Here is a 20,173-nt window from a genome sequence, read left to right as displayed (position 1 = left end):
CATTTTTTTCATATCTTAAATACTCTTTGAAAACAACTGCTGCACTGGGTCTTTGATATTGACTTATATGATTGACCTAACCATTTTGTTTAAATGTTAATTTTTATTAATACAATCATAATCATGAAGAAGCTAAATTCTGGAATTGCTAGTATGTGAACTATAAGACCCAATAGCTTCTTTTTTCGTTGTTTTTTTTTTAATTGTCTTTATTGTTGAAAGTAATCCTCACCTGAGGATATTTTTCTGTTGATTTTAGATAGAGTGGAAGGAAGGGAGAGAGCGAGAGGCAGACAGAGACATCTATGTGAGAGTGACTCATCGATTGGTTGCCTCCTGCTGACTGGGGCCAGGGATGGAACCTGCAACCCAGGTACATGCCCTTGACCATGATTCAAACCCTTTGGTGTGTGAGCCAATGCTCTAACCCAGGGATGGGGAACCTTTTTTTTTTTTTTTTTGCCAGGGGCCATTTGGATATAACATCATTTGAAGGCCATACAAAATTATCAACTTAAAAATTAGCCTGCTATATTTGGTCAGACATTTAATTAACTCACCCTAAAGCCTTGACAGGGCCAGACCAAATGATTTTCTTGGGTCTTATAGGGCCTGCGGGCCGGACATTCCTCATCCCTATTCAAACCATTGAGCCACACAGGCCAGGACGGCCTAACCATTTTTGAATAGGGGAGGCACTACTAGTGTTTCATTGGCCTTGGTGAATATAAATTACATTTTTTAAAAGAACAGACTGTGTTTCAATTATTTTTTATTATTGGATTTAGGTATGAAATGGCAAAATGGTTAAGTTTATGAAGTGTATCAGCTTTAGAATTTATTTTCAAACTATTCAAATTTGAATTTATCAGTTTCCTCTTACCTTCAATTCTGTCAGTCACTTTGAGATGTCTCTTAATATACTCACCGCCTCCCCCCCCCCCTCCCCCCCCAGTGTTTTTTGGACCTCATGTTTCGTTTGTGGCAGCTTTCTGTCTTTATAAAAGTGGGCACCTATTACAAGCATATATTTGTTATCTTTGTGGATGTTTGGAGGGACTTTGGAACTTTGGTGTGTAGGCTCAGTACATGATGCTTTAGCATTCCTGTGGGGGCACTCGGGTTTTAAGAATGGTATTGGCACGTCTGCACTGATGCAAAAGTTGTCTGTGATATGTGGATCTTTTAAAGGTTGCTTAAGATGTGTGATGTGATCCCATTATTAGGATCTATATAAAAATTATCTCCTAGACCAGTGGTTCTCAACCTTCCTAATGCCGCAACCCTTTAATACAGTTCTTCATGTTGTGGTGACCCCCAACCATAAAATTATTTTCATTGCTACTTCATAACTGTAATTTTGCTACTGTTATGAATCGTAGTGTAAATATCTGATATGCAGGATGTATTTTCATTGTTACAAATTGAACATAATTAAAGCATAGTGATTAATCACAAAAACAATATGTAATTATATATGTGTTTTCTGATGGTCTTAGGCGACCCCTGTGAAAGGGTCATTCGACCCCCAAAGAGGTCGCGACCCATAGGTTGAGAACCGCTGTCCTAGACCAAGAAGTAGAGAGATGCTAGCTAAGCTGTGGGTGGTTTTCTGCTAGAGAGAGAATTGGCAGAAGGAAACAATTTAACTTTTCACTTTACATATTTAGGTATTTGGAATTTTTAATTAGCACATATTTTGAAGATTTTAAGAATGGCAAGGAAGCTGTATTTAAAAATTAAATGATTACTTTCCCATTTGAAATAGTAAGAAAATAACTGGTTTGCTTTTTAAATAACTGGTTTGCTCTTTAGGGTGAAATAGTGGTGAAAAATAATAAGCCGACTGACTCTGTAACTGATAATGCTGCTACCAATTCCTCTCCATGTGCAGGAGGTAAGAGTGGCTACCAAATACCATTTTCAAAAATCAGTTGTCTGTTTTTAAGTTCATTTTTAGTCTAGTGCACCTTTTGTCTTAAAGCCTTCTTTAAGGCAGGTGAAAGGTTGTTGATAAACTGACAAATGTTTTTGGAAGATTGAAGTAGATGAGATCTCCATGTATGTGTAAGGAGTGTAGGATAGCAAAGAATTCTAAATGAAATGTTTACTCAGTTCAGTGAAAAAATTTATTAACTCAAAAATGGTAGCTTCGTTAAGTGTTACCTGTACCAGAGGTTCTCATGGTGTTTGGTCTCAGGAACCCTTAATACCCTTTACACAGCCCCACAGAGCTTCTGTGTAGACCAGCGGTCGCCAACCAGTAGTCCACGGACCACTGGTGGCCCGTGCGGTCTGAAAGGTTGGTGACCGCTGGTTTAGACAACTGTCAGTATTTGCAATATTTGAAGTTAAACAGAGAAATTTCAAAAATACTTACTAATTCACTTAAAAGTAACATAGTTTTCCACAAAAGTAAGGCAATAAGGAGAGCAGACTTTTTTTTTTTTTGCAACTCTTCAGTGGCTGGCTCTGTAGATCTGCCTTGCCATTTGGCTTTTTCACTGTCCTGCCTTTGCAATCTTTGTAAAAGAGAGGCGGGGAGGAGAAGAAAGGCAGAGAGAGACGCAGGTAACACATTCCTACTGTCAGGAAAGCAGTTTTGACTTCAAGGGTCCTGGGAGCCTGAGGCCACACTTGGAGAGCTGCCAGTATGTCCTGTTCTGGCTAAGAAGTAATATTCAGAGAGCATTCAATAGAGTCTGCTCTTGAAATCTTTATAAGTAGCTTTTCCTAATAGAAGACATTTTCACAGAATTATTCCTGATTTACCCACAGGTATGTTGTCTTTTGCATTCGTATGTTTGGTACAAAGATCTTCACTTACAAACTTCTCTAAGGGTGTGTAGCTCTGTGGTGACAGGAACAGTCTGTCTTATCGTCTGGGGTAGCCACAGGCTGCTGACATGTCTTGCCCATGTCCTGATGGCTGTCCTTTTGTTTTGTCTGTATATAGAGTTTCATGGGCACCTAAGGAGTAGTGTGGCTGTGCTTATGCCTCTGCTCTAAAAAGAAATAAATTTCCAGTTATTGTGATAGCTGAAGTCTAGTGACCTTTGACTTCTGCTGTTAAAGATACACATCAAGGTTAGTAGGGCGAATATTTGATCTTTAGCTCGTTAATTCCGTGTGTTTGCCACGTGGACGTAATTGAGGATTGCTGTTTTTTAACTGAACAACCCCAAGTGAAAACCAGTTTCTAGGAAGATCGGTTAACCTAACAAGTAAATTCAGCATGCATGTTCCTAGGAAAACACGTTTAGTGAATATCGTCCTTCCCAAGAGAATGTTTTGAACAGCCTAAATTTAATTATGCCTGAGTAATTCTCTCACGTGATGCATGTTTGGAATCTCTAAGGAGTTTGTGTTTGCTGTTGAGACTGTTCCCCAATTGTGGTTATCTCTGAGCAGAGTTATCCTGGACGCCAATGGGTTATGTTGTCCGTCAGACGTTACCTACAGAGTCATCATCAGCCCCTAGAATTGTTACTTCTGTGATAAACCTAAAGACGGTTGTTTCATCAGCAGATCCTAAAAATGGTAGCAAATCATCTTCTCAAGTTTTATCTTCGGATCCTTCCTACAACAGAGAGAAACCCATTGTCCACTCAACTAAAAAGGTATGCATCCATTCAGATAATGTGGGTCTCCTGTACCGCTGGCTGGACTTCTATTTGTTTCTCAAATCCTGACTGACAGTGTTTCATTCTGTACTGCGGGTGTCACCTGAGTTGGTTGCTTGAACCTTGAAAAAAAGAATAGGCCCTTAGCAAGGAATACAAGTGGCAGCTTTGCATGAGTGAGGAGGCACACCCCAGGCCATGGGCTAACATAGCTGTGCCCCATTCTGAGTTCTTTCAAGGAGAGAAGCTGGCAGAAATGTATGCTCTGGTGCTGCATTCTTTCTCCCAGTCTCTGTTTATTGAGTTTAAATCAATTTCCTTTTACCTGCCAGGGGACTGAGAGCACAGTAATTCAAGTCCATGTTTTTACATTCACTTGGTATATGTTACTGATTCTTGGTTGATTCCAGCTTACATACTGTAAGGTAGCATTTTAGAATCCATTTTTTCCTTTTAGTTCTAATCAGTTTAAGCTGTCATTTTTATTGATCCCTAGATTTGTATCTTGAAGAACCTTTTTCATTAGTCTCGATTTTGTTCCTGATTTTCAGTGTACTGATAGATTCCTGTAGGTGGATGTTGGTTGCATTTCTTTAGTGTGGGGGTTCCCAGTGTTGGGGTGTGAGGCTACTTTTTGATGTCCAAAGTGTCACAAACATCCTGCCCAAGTGGGCGCTGGGCGCTGGTGCCTGGTTGATTGAGGAAATGTGTGCAGGCGACAGTGAGAGGGAAACAGGCCTGTGTGCGCTCATGTGAGAACAGGTGCAGGTCAGACCCCTCTGATACACCGCTAGCTCCCAGGCCCCGCCAACCTCTGGGCACTGGCTGCTCAGGCCCCTCTGGCTGTAGCCGCCAAGTTCCTGTCCGAAGTGGTTTTCCGGATAGTTAGCAGATTTTTTAATTTCTAAGAATCGTTTTTAAAAGGTCATAAAAGTACGATCCCCTGTAATCTTAGAACCTAGATTGCTTTTCATTATACACAGCAGGGATGATAGGGGTCATAATGGCTTTTTTCTTTAAAACTTTCAGGGTTGTAAGTTTTTATTACCAAAATAACAAATGTAATGCTAAAAGGATCTAGTTATGGAAAAGGTCATCTTTCCTATACCTCTTTGTGCCCCCCAAACCCCCAAGGAAGCCTGCATTTCCAACCTGGTATGTACTCCACCTCAGGTTCCTGAAAACATAAACAAATAGGGTGGTTTTTTTTGTTTTTTAACTTTTTTCCCCCTTAACAAAAATATGGTCATTTTATACACATTAAAGTTGCCCTATCCACTTTACAAAACATCATAGACAGCCCCCCCACCCCCACCCCAGGTCAGTAGATAAACACTCTTTAATGGCCACTGAGGCTTTTAGCTATGAATGATAAGTTCCCATTGAGGATAAAACAGGGTCCCTAAAAACCTTGAGAACCCCGTTTGGATGCAGAGAGACAGTGCTGTGCAGACAGGTGCAGAAGCTGTCAAGTAGCAAGGAGGGTGGAGAAGGAGAGGCCAGATAGAGGAGGGAGACTGGAGCTGAAATGGGGGTGCAGTCTTAGCCTCAACCCGTGTGAGTGATAGTGCGAAAGCCCTGAGGCCACAGTGTGGGGGACCGGGACTGGGAAAGGCCAGCCTGAGGCGAGGGTGGGATGCTAACGTCACATTCAGGATGTCTGGGATGGGCCAGACGTTCTGATTTGAAGGCTGTACAGGTGACTGTCGTGTGTAGTCAGTTGTAGGAACCCCTGAGCCCTGGTGATGGAGATGGCACACCTGGATCTGTGAAGGGACTTCAAGTCGGAATTAGTAGAATTATTAACCTGTTCTCCGTGGGCTGAAAACTGGGTTCTGTCTAAATCTACCAGTTTCAAAATATTGAACACTACTATTTTCACAGATTTTTTTTTCTTCCGAATTATTCTCCAGAATGCTAGCTCTTTGGAAAATAGAGAATGAAGAGGCAAACTATGAATAAAATTGTCATGTGATTATACAAGTTGATAACTTAATTTTGCTCTAATACATGGAATTAAACATTTAATTGAATGTCCTAAAAAAACCATGATTTTGTTGTTGTTTCTAGTGCAAAGCATCACAAGGTGGTGATTCTGAGCAAAATGAAGCCTCAAGAAGGAATAAGAAAAAGAAAGAAAAGTTTAAATCAAAATATGAAGTCCACACAGCACAAGAGCCACCACGGATTGAAGTACATATTTATTTCCCCCTTGTGTGATATATGGGTCCGTCTTAATAGAAATGTGGGTTCACTGGTTTCCTAAGTGAAAATCTTCAACATTTTCTTTAATAATAGCCCACCTAGTGCTGAAGAAAAGAGCCATTATCCATTTTCTTCACATCTTCATTTTGGCCAGTGAAGAAAGCCTCATAGCAGGCACTCAATAAACATTGGGGTCTAGAGACAAAACTCTTATATTGAAATTCAATAGTTTATACACCATAGTACTAATATTTGTCTCTCATAAATATCTTCTTTACATGTTTTTTTCTTCACTTTGGCATGCTGGCTTTTGCAGGGCCTCCTTTTCTATCCAGAAATCTTATTATAATGTGCTTCACTAGAGAGAGAAATTTAAAATACCAGGGAGCCATCATGGGCCCTGGTCACAAGAATGTCATGGACTTGCAAAAGCACTCTTTAAATTGTTGTCCTTGTGGTACTCCAAGAATGTCCCTGTCCTCCAGGCGTCCTGGGCTCGAACCCTATTTCTCCCGGGTCTGCGCTAGTAGACTCAGCAGCGTGGCTCCTGGGGCCTGCAGGAGGTCAGCGGGGCTGCCTGGGCGCCCCGCTTAGGGTCAGGCCGAGGCTTTCCCTCAACCTGGGGGTTCCCAAGGCTCTTGGAACATTCCCTTGAGAATGGTGGGTTGTGTTTGAAGAACTATGATCATGGCATAGCATTATGGTTTGGCCAATAAATATTTCATATTTCTGCTCTTCTCACATAACTTCTCCAAGGCACCTAAAATGTTGACAGAGCACACAAGACATTTTAAAGGATGTAAATGTGGTATAGAGGCCTGTTGCCCCCCTCTCTCTCTATTTTCCAGCCTGGGTTCAGCAACATGACAGGACACTGACATGCCCTGAGTCTGGACTGATGCAAAATGCGAAGAGTAATTGAAGGGTGGCTACTGAACACTCTCATGCCATGGTCATTAGGGGCAGTCTGGGGACTCCTTGGGGTCCCCACTCTTGCTCTGTGGAGCAGGAGATTAGAACTATGGTCTTTAAATTGGTTCTATGTAAAATTAAGCTGAAGCCCTTATGATACAGTTTTTGGCCTGTTTTGTATCAACCTTTGAGCCCTTCCGTGGGAACTTACCGTAGAATATGTGAGCAAGGAGAAGGCTTCACTTGGGCATACTTGGGTCTCACGATTCATGAAGCGCTAAAGGGTGTGTGGTTTACTTAGGATACTGAAGAGTTTCCCATTCTGGCAGTTGCATCTGAAAGAAGAGACAGAGACAGAGTAGAGTCACGGAAATGTCAATCTAAGCAGCAGCCACAGGTAAATTTTAGATTGAAACCCACAATTGCTTTAGGCTTAACTTTTCTTGCTAAACTGACTCTTAAGACAAAACTGCTTTCCAGACTTCTTTGTGGAAACCGGTTTTGTTTTTATTTCTTCCTTCATTGGAGGCATTCGGTATGTTGAAGCAGAACTGCTTTTCAGCTAAAACACTGTCACTTTTGTAATAAGACTGTTGGTAATTACCACTGCTATATCAGAAAGGAGGCAAACACGTACTGCCTATGAGACTCTGATTTTCTTTAAAACTGGTGATTCCCTGTATTCAGGGACCAAGAATTCCTTTGTGAGGCAGTGGCGTCCGACAGAAGGAAAACAACCGAGCCGTCCGGTTTCGCTCTAAGTAGTCAGACAGCGGGAGAGCTGCTGCTGCTTGTCCCCGCCCCGTGGGTTCAGGAATGAACTTAAGGCTCATGATCTAAATGGGGAACTTCTGTGCTTTGGGCAGGTTCATTGTCATTTTGCCTTTCAAATCGAGGTAATGTTTCACATTTGTGGAAGGAAGAATTCTACACCCTTGTGTGAATTAACGTTGCATGACCATGTTATGATGTACCCACCTGTACTGCACCCGGTGCTGGCACCGTGACGTGAGCCCTCAGCCAGTGGGTGTGGTGTCAGAGAAGAGAACAGTGGGCAGGAGAGCAGGAGTGACGGTGCTAAAGCACGTGCCACAACCTGCCTGCACAGCTTTCATTACTGTCTCAAACCCAGAGCCCAACTGTGTCAGAAGTCACATTTGCTGAGAGTACCTCCAACTTTGTGTCTAAATGTGGCACTCACCTGCTGGTGTGATGGGACTTGGGTAAATCTGTTTCATGGCAGCTGATTGGCTCACTTGGGCAATTGAAGAATGAATGGAGCTAACAAGGCACACATACTGACCAATTAGCCTCACATACAGCAAACTGTTACAGCCAAAGACTTCATACAAGGGTTGGTTTCTTGTCTGTAGATGTACACTGATACAGGGGAGATGTAGACATAATTGTAGGTGGTTTAATGTAACCCAGTGTTATGAGAAGAGAGGGAGGAAATAACCCCGGTAGAATGTGGGGATTGCTTGGGTTTTTCTCTTTATTTAAGATTTTTACAGTCTCTAAATCTATTTCATCTTTAATTATATGATTTTTTGTCATAAGATGAAAAGCACAGCTTGTAAAATGTATTGTTATAAATAAACTTATAATTTTTGAACTTTTTAGAATAATTTTAAAAGTGGAAAGAAGAGCCAAACTCCAGTACAGTTGGATTTGGGGGGAATGCTGACAGCGCTGGAAAAGAAGCAGCACTCCCAGAATGCAAAGCAGTCCTCCAAACCAGTGGTGTTTTCAGGTAAAAGGGCCTTTTAATCTCAAACAATTGGAAGTTGTTTTTCAGATAGACTATTTTGTGACTTTTCTTCTGTAATCAAAAGTCATTTATAAACAAAACAGTATGGTACTGGAATAAGGATAGACAGACCATTGGAATAGAAATGGTAGTCCAGAAGTAAACTCACATATGCATGGCCGGTGGATTGTTGACAGGGGTGCTGAGTTCATTAAAAGAACAAACAACATTTGTTCTGGGACAACTGGATTTCCACATGTTAAAGAATAGAGTTGGACCCTCACATAAACAGAAATGAACTCAAAATGGACCAATGACCTAATTATGAGAGCTAAAATTGTAACACTCTGAGAAGAAAACAGGTAAATTTCCATGCTCTTGAATTAGACATTGGATTTTTAGTTCAGACACCAAAAGGACGGGCAGCAAAAGTATTAAAAATAGGTTAATTGGATTTCATCAAAATTAAAAACATCTGTGTACCAAAGGACATTATCAAGAAAGTGAAAAGACAACTTATAGAATGGGAGAAAAGATTTGAAAATCTTATCTGATAAGCGTTTGATCTCTAATATATAAGAACTACAACTCAGTAACAAACTCAAAAAATGGGCTAAAACACTTAAGATATTTCTCCACAAGAAGATATACAAATGGCCAGTAGCACATGAACAGATATTTATCATCATCAGTCATTAGAGAAATGCAAGTCAAAACCTCAGTGAGGTAGTTCTTCATACCTCCTCTGTAGCCATAAGCAAAACCACAAAAATGACCCGTGCTGGTGAGGTGTGGAGGACTTGGAGCCCTGTTAAACTGCTGGTGGGAATGTAAAATGATGCAGCTACTTTTGAAAACAGTCTGGTGGTTCTTCAGAATGGGGACTAGAGTTGCCATTGACCGAGCAATTCCACTCCTCTGTGTTTATCCAAAATAATTAAAAACAGATACAGACATTTGAATACCAGTATTCATAGCAGTATTAGTTATAATAGCCAAACGGTAGAAACACCCCAAATATATATCAACAGATGAATGGATAAACAAAATGTGGACATTCTGACATATGCTACAACGTGGATAAACTTGAAAACATGTTAAGTGAAATATGCCAGTCACAAATGGAAAAAACATTGTATGATTCCACTACATTAACTTTCTAGAATAGGCAAATTCATAGAAAGTAGAGTATAGGTTATCAGGAGTTGAGGGAAGGGGGAATGGGGAGTTCCTGTTTAAGGGGGACAGATTTTCAGTTTGGGACATGAAAAAGTTATGGAGATGGGTAGTGGTGATGGTTGCACAACATTGTGAACGTAATTGATGCCACTGAATTGTGCACTTAAAAACTGTCAAAATAGTAGATTTTATGTTATATGTATTTTACCATAACCATTGAAAAAATTAAGTATGATTTTAAGAAATAGATATGGTGGCATTGTGTACCTGAAAATCTCATGATACATAAGTGCCCTGTACAGCTTTAAATAAAGCTGAATCTGGCAGAAATGAATTACTGCCTGTCCCTGGGTCGCACCTCATAACAGTGTCGGCTCAGTTCTGATAACACCATTCTCGCCTCTGAAAAGCCTCAGAGAGCCAAGATGTTAAAATTGGCAATACGTCAACAAAAGAAGATGCACATTTGCCACTATAGTCTTTTAAGTAGGTTTCCTCCTTCTGAGGTAGTTAATTAAATTTATTTTTAAAAGAAAAATGTAGGCACCTAAGGAAATGATTAAGAAGCTTTTTTATCCTGAAGTATTTTTATAATTAAAAAAATTTTTTTATTGTTTAAAGTATTACATATGTCTCCTTCCCCAATCGACCCGCCACCCCCACCCCTCAGGACAGCCCCCCACCGCCCCAGTGTCCGTGTCATTGGTTATGCTAATATGCATGCATACAGTCCTTTGGTTGATCTCTTACTTGCCTTCCCTCTGAGGTTGTACAGTCTGTTCAGTGTTTGTCTCTGGTTCTGTTTTTGTTCATCAGTTTATGTTGTTCATTATATCCCACATATGAGTGAGATCATGCGGTACTTATCTTTCTCTGACTGGCTTATTTTGCTTAGCATAATGCTCTCCAGCTCCATCCATGCTGTTGCAAATGGTAAAAGTTCCATTGATTTTTTAGAGAGTGGAGGGGAGTGAGGAGGGAGGGGAAGGCGAGATAGAGGGAGAGAGACATCGATTGGTTGCCTCCTGCATGCACCCTGACTGAGGCTGGGGATCGAGCCTGCAACTGAAGGACATGCCCTTGATTCTTAGGTCCATGGGCCAACCCTTGGACCTAACCACTAAGCCACCCAGCCGAGGCTTGTTATGTATTTTTTGATGATATGGTCAGTCAGGTGTGGCCACAGGAGGAAGCACAGGAGAAGCTCAAGAAAAAGCAAAGCTTATCCTACTCCCAGGTCCTGGAGACAGGAGACAGCATGCAGGGCCACACGGAGAAGACCAGGTGGGCAGGAGGGAGGGGGGGTTAGGCCAGAGCCTTTATTGGGGCTTCCACTGGGAAGGGCCCTCCGTTAACACTATGGCAAGTCGCATGGCACGGGGTGCAGACAGGAGGGACAGGGCTGGAGGGCTGCAGTGGGCGGTGCAGGGGCCCAGTGGGGGTCCTGAACTCAGGTGGCATTGGGATGGGAGAGCACGCCTATGTGAGCAGGGTTGGTATCCTCACTGTGTTGCAGTCGGGGCAGTTCCTGTTCTCTCCAAAGAGGCCACGTTAGGGAAGAAGGGCCACCGCTTCAGCCAGGTGAAGACCCCGCACAACCCCTTGGACTCCAGTGCTCCCCTGATGAAGAAGGGGAAGCAGAGGGAGGTCCCCAGAGCCAAGAAGCCGACATCATTGAAGAAGGTGAGTGATGAAACCGGGCCCTAGAGCAGCGGTCACCATCCGGTGTCCGTGAGGTCCGAAAGGTTGGCGACCACTGCCCTAGAGAGCCTGGTGTTCTTCTCCAGCTCTGAGGCTTTAGGTCTTCAGGGTTGAGGTGAAAGTGGCGTCGTGGGGCATGCGAAGTGGGGTGCCGGGGTTTTTTTGGTTTTTGTTTTTTTAATTCTCCCCGAGGACATGCCTGGGGGATGAGGGGAGGAGAGAGAGAGAGAGAGCGCTCTATGTGAGAAAGGTTGCCTTCCTTACTTGCCCCCACCAGGGGAGTGACCCGGCAGCCTTGCGGTTATCCATCAGGACAACGCTCCACCAACCGAGCTTCTGGTGCCTCTGCTTCCGGGGTCTCTGTGGCTGGGCGGAGGGAAGCCATTCTTTAAATACTTTATAGTGACATGGACAGAAAATGAGAAATGGGGAGAGTTACATTCTCCTTATTTACTTGATGCCCTCATCCCACCTGAGGCGAATCTGCTGTTCAGATTTGGTGAATATTGGACACTTCCTGGCAGATTCTCAGTCAGGGCTGTTGCACAGGTTTCTTCATTTAATTCTCCGCAGCCTGAGGTGTGTGGTCAGTCTCAGGTGGGGAGCAGGTGTCTTGCCTGAGGCCAGGTGCCTGTCGAGCTGCACCGTTGCATCAGAACCCAGGTTGCACACAACCTGCTCGGTGCACCTGAGCGAGGGGACATGCTGCTCCTGGGCCATGTTGCCGCTGTGAAGGCATGATGGGCACCTGCCAGTAAGCCGACCTCGGGTGGTTTATTTTGCAAAAGAGCTTATTTGTAAGTACAAGTATTTAGGTGCTTTAATCATTTATTCAATTTTAAAGATTATTTTGAAAGAACGGGAGGAGAGAAAGCAGCAGCGTCTCCAGGAAAATGCCGTGAGCCCCGCTCTGGCCGGTGACGATGTGCAAGATGTAGAGAGTGGTGACGACCTTGCTCTGGAGCAGGAGGAGCCCGCAGGTACCATTTCTGTTGGTTGTGCCTTCAGTTGGGGCAACCATGTGCAGCAGACTCCCCCCCCCCCCGCCGGGATTCCGCCAGCCTCCGCCGCTAGCATGCAGAAGTTTTCAGACACCCAGCCGGACAGTGAGAGGCTGTCCCCATGGACAGTGGGGGTCTGTGCGGGCAGGGGATGAGGCCCCGAGTTCGATCTGTGTGGCATTGGATGGTCCTGGCGACTTGAAGTAGCTTTCAGGATTAGCCCCATCAACTGCAAAGCCGTTTTCCCATGAGTGTGCGAGACACAGTGCCATGAAAACAACGTGTTTAGTAACTTTTTATTAAATGACACTCGGAAAAGAGCGCAGACCATAAGCATATAGCTTGATGACTGCACAGACGAGCACAGCACCAACATCAGGAGCAGAGCAGCCACGCACAGCTCCCCGTGGCCCGGCCCAGGGCCTGCCCCACCACACCCCCGGTGAGCGTGCGTGCTTCCTTCCCAGGGAGTCTGGCAGTGGTGTCCCTCTGGCCAGCAGTCTGTCCGTGTCCATGGGGCAATTCCCGATTGTCACTGCTGTGCAGCGTCCAGGTGTAGGAGTGTGCCACGGTGCCATTAGACACAGTCCCTGTGGCAGTGTGGGGAGAGTGTGCAGAGGGCGGAGCGCTCCTTCCTGCGCCATTTCCCCAGGCAGGTGGCAGGTGGGTCCATTGCCATCCAGCGTTGGAGGCTCCTGCCAGACAGGCTGCCAGGTGCTACCAGTTCCGCCCACTGGGGAGAGGGCATTGCAGGGCATTGCATTTGTTGTGTCTGCCATCCTGGCTGGCGTGATGTGTGCTCCCAAATTCCTTCTCTGGTGAGCTGGAGCCTCCCGTGAGCTCTGGAAATGTCTAGAAGGAACATTTGGGGGACCTGAGCCATTATGGAATCCTGTCTGATGTGTTTAAACACACCCGTTGAGATTCTCATAGTTTAGATATTTGAGTTCAGCTCTGATTTAAGGATTATTTGATGAGGGAATAGTCTCAAGCATTTAAGTGCAAAAAATTCAGAACTAAAAACCTGCTTTTTAAATTTCCTGATAGGAACTTCAGGTTAAATTTCAAAATTAAAATATAAATTTGGCCACTGAACTGCACACTTAAAAATGGTTAAAATGTAAATTTTTATAAATATTTTGCCACAATAAAAATAACTAAGTTGGGGTCAGAAAGACACCTGCAGGAAGAACAGAAAGTTGCCGAGTTCTTCCTTTTTCCCCCAGCCATTCCCATCTCTGCTGCCAGCCACGATGCTCAGCAGCCCTGTTTGCGTGCGGCGGGTGTGGGGTGCCTCTGGCTGCCCTGGTGACACTGCCCGGCCCCAGCCCCACAGGTGCTGTGCTGTGACTTGCTTTTCTGTGACGCTCCGGGGGGAGCAGAAGCATCCATGTGCTCCTCTCCTGCGGGAGAGAGCCAGTCAGAAGAGCCGCTGGGAGCTGAGATCCATAAGGAGGCAGCGACCTGCTCCCTGGCTCCCGAAGGTGCCAGCTGCCCCAAGATCCACAGCCGGAGGTTCAGGGAGTGAGTAAGCCCGTGGGGCCAGGGTGGGCTGTGCTCGCTCTGGCCTTGGGCAGGGGTTCTCCCCTCCTGACATGCTCAAACTGGAAGCTGAGGGCTGCTGAACCTGCCTCTACAAGGGCTCTCGTCCTCCTGATGTGATGGCAGGGGTGCCTGTAAATCCAGGTTTTCTGTTGGGGCAGTGGTTAGTGAGTGACTGTGCATGACATTTGGGTTTCCTTTTTTTTTTTTTTTAAATATATTTTTATTGATTTCAGAGAGGAAGGAAGAGGGAGAGAGAGATAGAAAAATCAATGATGAGAGAGAATCATTGATTGGCTGCCTCCTGCACGCCCCCCCTCCCCCCACTGGGGATCGAGCCCGCAACCCAGGCATGTGCCCCCGACCGGAATCGAACCTGGGACCCTTCAGTCCGCAGGCCGACGCTCTATCCATTGAGCCAAACTGGCTAGGGCTTGGGTTTCCTTTTTAAAAAAAGAATATATTTTTATTTATTTTAGAGAGGAAGGGAGAGGGAGAGAGAGAAACATCAATGATGAAAGAGAATCATTGATCAGCTGCCTCTAGCACGCCCCCCACTGGGGATCGAGCTCACAATCCAGGCATGTGCCCTGACCAGGAATCGAACCATGACCTCCTGGTTCCTGGGATGATGTTCAGCCACTGAGCGACACTGTCTGGGATTGGATTCCCTTTTGTGGTTTCATTTCTCTGCAAAATTTTTTAGGGAGCACTGCTCCCCACCCCACTCTTTTTCCAGGACAGACTCTCCGGGTGTTTTCAGGAGAGGTGCACAGGGAATGGCCACAGTGAGGGGATGCTTGGCATGCTGTGGGGTGTGGGCGGGGTGGGGGTGGGGGGCGCAGAGGTTCTCCCTTGTAGGTGGCAGTGGGGGAGGGTGATTCGATGCTTTATTTAAACCCAGTCAGGAACCCGCTTTCAATTAGTACTGCTCGTCTGAGGGACTTGCCCAGGGGCATGCGACGGGCAGCGCTGCAGTGTCACAGCCTCTGCAAGCTGATGGCATGGACCGTTTCTTCCAGTTACTGCAGCCAGGTGCTCAGTAAAGAGGTTGACGCCTGTGTTTCGGAGCTGCTGAAAGAACTGGTCCGTTTCCAAGACCGTATGTACCAGAAAGATCCCGTCAAGGCCAAGACCAAACGCCGGCTGGTGCTGGGGCTGCGGGAGGTGCTCAAACACCTGAAGCTCCGGAAGCTGAAGTGCGTCATCATCTCTCCCAACTGTGAGAAGATACAGTCGAAAGGTAGGGTGCCTGTCCTGGGCCTGGGCCTGGGCCTGGCCCCGCGCCATCGGCAGTGAGCGTGGGCCGTGCGGTCGGCCTCCTTTCCTTTTGCTTGGGGCATTTGTTTGCAGGGCTTATTTGCCCACCACGGGCCTTACCCTGCGGCAGCCAGGCCTGTGGTCTTCCTGGCTGGTCTGGCCGCCCTGCAGGCCTCTGGCAACAGGAAAGGTTTGCTCTGGAGCTTTCGGGGCGGGGTGGGGGGGGGGGCGGGGTGTTGTCACTGGCCACTCATACCAGTTTGGTGACTGGCTGCCAGGCACCGGGCTCTTGTCTATTTTAAATTTCCTGGTTTGGTCCGTGACTGACCCCTGTGCCCACTTGCTCATTAAAAGTCTGGATTTGCCGGGCTGGTGTGCTCCATGATTGAGCGTTGACTTATGAACTAGGAGGTCAGGCTCGATCCCCAGTGTGGGGCGTGCTGCAGGAGGCAGCCAATCCGTGATTCTCTCTCAGCATAAAGCTCAGCTCCTCAAGCAGCAGAGGCCCAGTAGGCTCTCTGGTCAGATAGGAGCCCTCTCTAAACCCAGCTCTGTTGCCAGCCAGAGTCCAACCACACAAGCCGGGCTTCCTGAGGACAGCAGCAGTGGGCCGCTGGGTTAGCACACCGCTCATAGCGTTTGTGTCAACCCCAGGGCTGGGTGGACCAGAGGCAGAGACCCCTAGAGGGAGAGATGACTCAGCGATATTTAGGCGTCAGTCTGCGGTGATGAGTTGTAATTATATCTCAGGAACATACCCGTCACCCCACCTCTGCCCGCCTCCCCTCTTCCCAGCCTGCCTGGAACTGGTGTGTTTCTTGGAAGTTTATGTCCTCAGAGGTTGAGTCCTCATCACCTCTCATGCTCTTCTGGGAGATCTGGAGTAGAGGCGGGCGAATAAAGGAGGTGGGGCTTGAAAGTTCCTGCCCGGGCACACCAGGCAGAATGAGTTTCCAATTCCCACCTACTGGGGGATGTGCACTAGGGAAGTTCCTCTCTCAAAAGGAAATTCAGATATCATGTACTTAGTTCTGGGGTACGAGGTGCCGGGAACCTTCTCCCTGTCCGGGAAGGGGTCTGTGCAGAGCAAAAAGCACGGTGACTATGCCGTGCAGCTCACTAGTGTGGGTGGGCTCGTCATTTCATTACTTTCTTTTGAGGAGCAAAACCCCCAAATCCCACCAGCTCCTCAGTCAGCCACCACTGCCATATTTGTATGTATCATCAATAGTCCACATGTATGTATGAGTGCTGTGTGTGTGTGTGTGTGTGTGTGTGGGTGCTGTAGGTGCTGTATGTGTATGAGCGCTGTGTGTGTGTGTGTGAGCGCTGTGTGTGTGTGTGTGAGTGCTGTGTGTGTGTATGAGCACTGTGTGTGTGTGAGACAGACAGAGAGAGAGAGAGAGAGAGATGTGGCCTCCTGCAGAGTGTGTGTGAGCGCTGTGTGTGTGTGTGTGAGCGCTGTGTGTGTGTGTGTGTGTGTGTGTGAGCGCTGTGTGAGTGTGTGTGTGAGCACTGTGTGTGTATGAGCACTGTGTGTGTGTGAGACAGACAGAGAGATAGATAGAGAGAGAGAGAGAGAGAGAGAGATGTGGCCTCCTGCAGAGGGCACACTGGTGTGCAGACTTCACACCTGTCGGTCAGTGCCTCGCACACTGCTTTGCCGTGTGCCCATCTCCGTAGGTTCCAGCTGGAGAATGGAAGGGCATGGGCATGTGTCACAGTGGCCCCACCGGCTGGGCCTGCCCTTCCTGGCCCCCCGCCCTCGGGGGAGGTCGTGCATCCTCACTTGGTTAAGAGCAGGGCACTTTCTGTGAACTGCTGTTGATATTCTTTTGGGAAGTTGATCTGTGTTGCATAGATAGTACCTTTTTGTGTAACAAGAAAGTTGGCCCTTTGGTTGAGAGTGGTATATGTTTTTCTGGTTTGTCAGTAGCCTGTTTTCTCTCCACCTTTTTCTGACCATGCAGGCAGTATGTTTGTGTGTCAGTAGTTTTTATTCCTACGTTTTTATCACATCGAGATTTTATGTCAGTCCTCGACCTTCGCCTCCAAGGTAATGAACATGTTTTACATTCTGTTTCTCCCTGTTCTCCATGTTTCATTTGGTCTGTGTAGCGTGTATTTCAGTCTCAGACGGCTCTTCCCAGGGGCTGACCAGTGGTCCCTTCTGCACGGCTCACCCTGCGTCTTCGGGCCATTTCTGGGCCCTCTTCTGCCTCTGCTCCCGTGCTCACGCTCCTGTAGCCGCAGAGCACGCTTTCAGTGCCTGGGATGCTTTTTCAAAACGTATTTCCTTTTTCAAAATGCTCTTTTTACTTGCGTATTTTTTTCATATTTTTTATTCTTAAAAAATCCTATTTGTAGTAAGTCATGGTGTTTCAGAGCTTTAGGCCAATGTACCAGGTGTATCTGTTAATAATGTGGTTTTTTTCTCACTAGATGGAGTTACACATATGTTGATATATATGCGATTTGATATGTATGCTATTTTGCGATATTGACAACAAGCTTTAGAACTTCATATGTCGAATTTGCTGAAGGTGTTAACATCATAGATATTTTTACGCTTAAAAATGTTGATTTTCGTGCCAAAAAAAAAAGCATTTGTGGGAAGTTTTAATTCATTATTTTGAAGAAAAGTGCTGCTGAATACTTCGGGAAGCTTATGGTGAACAGGCTCCAGCTCAAGATACTTGTGAACGCTGGTTTAAACCCTTTAAAAGTGATGATTTCGATATGAAAGACAAAGAACGTCCAGGTCAACCGAAAAAGTTTGAAGACCAACAATTACAAGCATTATTGGATGAAGATGCGTGTCAAACTCAAAACGAACTTGAAGAAAGATTAAACGTTGCTCAGCAAACAATTTCCGATCATTTACAAGCAACGGGAAAGATTTTAAAAGAAGGAAAGTGGGTGCCACATTAACTGAAAGACAAATGGAAAACGGAAAAGTCATCAGTAAAATGTTGCTTCAGTGGCACAAAAGAAAGTCTTTTTTGCATCGAATTGTGACTGGCAATGAAAAGTGGATTTATTTTGAGAACCTCAAACATACAAAATCATGGGTTGATCCAGGTTAACCATCAACATCGACTGCAAGGCCAGATCACTTCGGAAAGAAGACAGTGCTCTGCGTTTGGTGGATCAGGAAGGTGTGGTGTATTATGAGCTTCTAAAACCAGGTGAAACCATTATACTGATCGCTACCAACAAGAAATAATCAATTTAAACCACACTTTGATCGTGAAATGACCAGAATGTGCCAGAAAACATGGCAAAGTAATTTTGCTTCATGATAACACACCATCATACACTTTAAAACCAGTTAAAGACACATTAAAAGATCTTGCCTGGGAAGTATTAACCCACCCGCCATATTCACCAGACCTTGCTCCTTCAAATTACCACTTGTTCCGATCGATGGCACACGCACTTTCTGAGCAGCACTTCAAAATGTACGAAGAAGTGGAAAATTGGGTCTCTGAATGGTTTGCCTCAAAACAAGAAAAGTTCTATTGGGACGGTATCCACAGATTACCTGAAAGATGGGGAAATGTGTAGCTAGCAATGGACATTACAGTAGGTCCTCGGGTTACGTCGGAGATCCTTTCCTACGATGCGACGTAATGCAATTTTCGCCCTAAGTCGGAACCCACCTACATAAGCACCTGTGTCACTCACATGGAGCACATACACAGCAGTAATGAAGTGAAACAGTAAAAGAAATTTAAAAGAAAGATAACAATTCCTGACCTTTACTTGTGGCAAATAAATAGGAAAAAACATAAAGCACATACGTACATACGTCGAAATGACAGAACTTTTTTTATAAATAAATGGGAGATGGTGACGTAACCACAAAACGACGTATGTTGAGTCCGACGTAACCCAAGGACTGTCTGTACTTTGAATAAAGCACTTTTGATGTTTCTCTTGAAATTATCATGTTTTCTTTGATCACAAAATCGCATTATTAACCAGTACACCTGGTGGAGTGGACATGTGTTATTTTGGATCACCCTGCCCAGGACCAGAGATGTCTCGCTTAAAGTTTTCTGTGGTGTTTTTAGCCGGTGGAGGTTGCTCTGTGGATCTGCCGATGCGTCGGTTCCTGCCTGTGCTCACCTTTGGCTGCTGTCCGGAGTGGAGTCATTTCTCCACTGTGCGTCCCGGCTGGCTGTGGTGTGCAGCCCGCACAGGCTCTGGGTGGTGGTAACCCCTGCCAGGTTTCCGGCTTGGCAGGCACCCCTGCACGGAGCTCCTCACCTTCCTCTGAAGCTCGCACTGCCTCTCCCCGCGCGGCCTGTGCAGCGGCCCTGGCTAGTGCCTCACTGGCGCCGGGCCCATGTGTGCTCAGGTTGGAGGGGAGGTGATGTGGGATAGGTGCCCAGGGACCTCTCTGCTGCTGACTCCCCTCGGAGCGGGCCGTAGCCTCCCCTCTTGTGTGTTTGTGAGGTTACAGCAGCTCCCACAGGGGAGGCAGGCAGAGCGGTGGCCCAGCCTTGCTGAGTGCTCAGTGATGTTTGCTAAGACTATGAGGTGTCACGCAGCTGTTGACTCAGCATAGACCCATCCATTCCACGAAGGAGTTGTCTTTGGAGAGTGATTTCTTCCCTGTGGCTGGCGAGTCAGAGGGAGCTGGCCGTGTTGCAGTGTGTAACAAAAGCCCTTGCGACCAGTGTCCCCACCAGCCCATGTGACGCCTCTCCTGTCATTCCCGTGCCCTCCCTCGGACAGGTGGATTGGACGACACCCTGCACACCATCATCGATTACGCCTGTGAACAGAACATTCCCTTTGTGTTCGCTCTCAACCGCAAGGCTCTGGGGCGCAGTTTGAACAAAGCTGTTCCTGTCAGTGTGGTGGGCATCTTCAGCTACGATGGGGCCCAGGTGAGCGGGAGCAGGCTGCGCCTGGGGGGAGGCGGACACGGCGTGCTCCCAGACAGCCCAGCGGCCCCTCAGCCTCAGTGGCCTTTGTTCCCTTAAGAGCAC

The 20,173-nt window shown here is 46.1% G+C and overlaps 1 protein-coding gene and 1 long non-coding RNA gene across 23 annotated transcripts in view; one reads left to right on the top strand and one right to left on the bottom strand.

Moving 5' to 3' along the window:
* Positions 1-20,173, top strand: part of SECISBP2 (SECIS binding protein 2) — a 34,242-nt gene that overhangs the window by 12,527 nt on the left and 1,542 nt on the right. For 4 of the 22 annotated variants that reach the window (XM_014445647.2, XM_023744560.1, XM_023744558.1 and 1 more), the window contains exons 6-15: positions 1,816-1,897; positions 3,412-3,620; positions 5,694-5,816; positions 7,042-7,137; positions 8,364-8,493; positions 11,186-11,352; positions 12,215-12,350; positions 13,700-13,895; positions 14,936-15,156; positions 19,917-20,071. In XM_014445647.2, coding sequence (XP_014301133.2) covers positions 1,816-1,897; positions 3,412-3,620; positions 5,694-5,816; positions 7,042-7,137; positions 8,364-8,493; positions 11,186-11,352; positions 12,215-12,350; positions 13,700-13,895; positions 14,936-15,156; positions 19,917-20,071 — 1,515 coding nt within the window. The other 18 variants (XM_023744571.1, XM_014445650.2, XM_014445657.2 and 15 more) reach the window with 12 other exon arrangements.
* Positions 5,808-7,075, bottom strand: LOC106694460. Its single transcript, XR_001345498.2, has 2 exons — positions 6,952-7,075; positions 5,808-6,588 (listed from the first exon to the last, which is right to left on the bottom strand). It is a non-coding gene; the product is annotated as an uncharacterized LOC106694460 (long non-coding RNA).

Source organism: Myotis lucifugus, unplaced genomic scaffold, assembly GCF_000147115.1.
Source record: "Myotis lucifugus unplaced genomic scaffold, Myoluc2.0 scaffold_474, whole genome shotgun sequence".
Lineage (NCBI taxonomy): Eukaryota > Metazoa > Chordata > Mammalia > Chiroptera > Vespertilionidae > Myotis > Myotis lucifugus.
The sequence above is the reverse complement of the archived record's forward strand: the minus strand, read 5'-3'. Positions and strand labels throughout refer to the sequence as shown.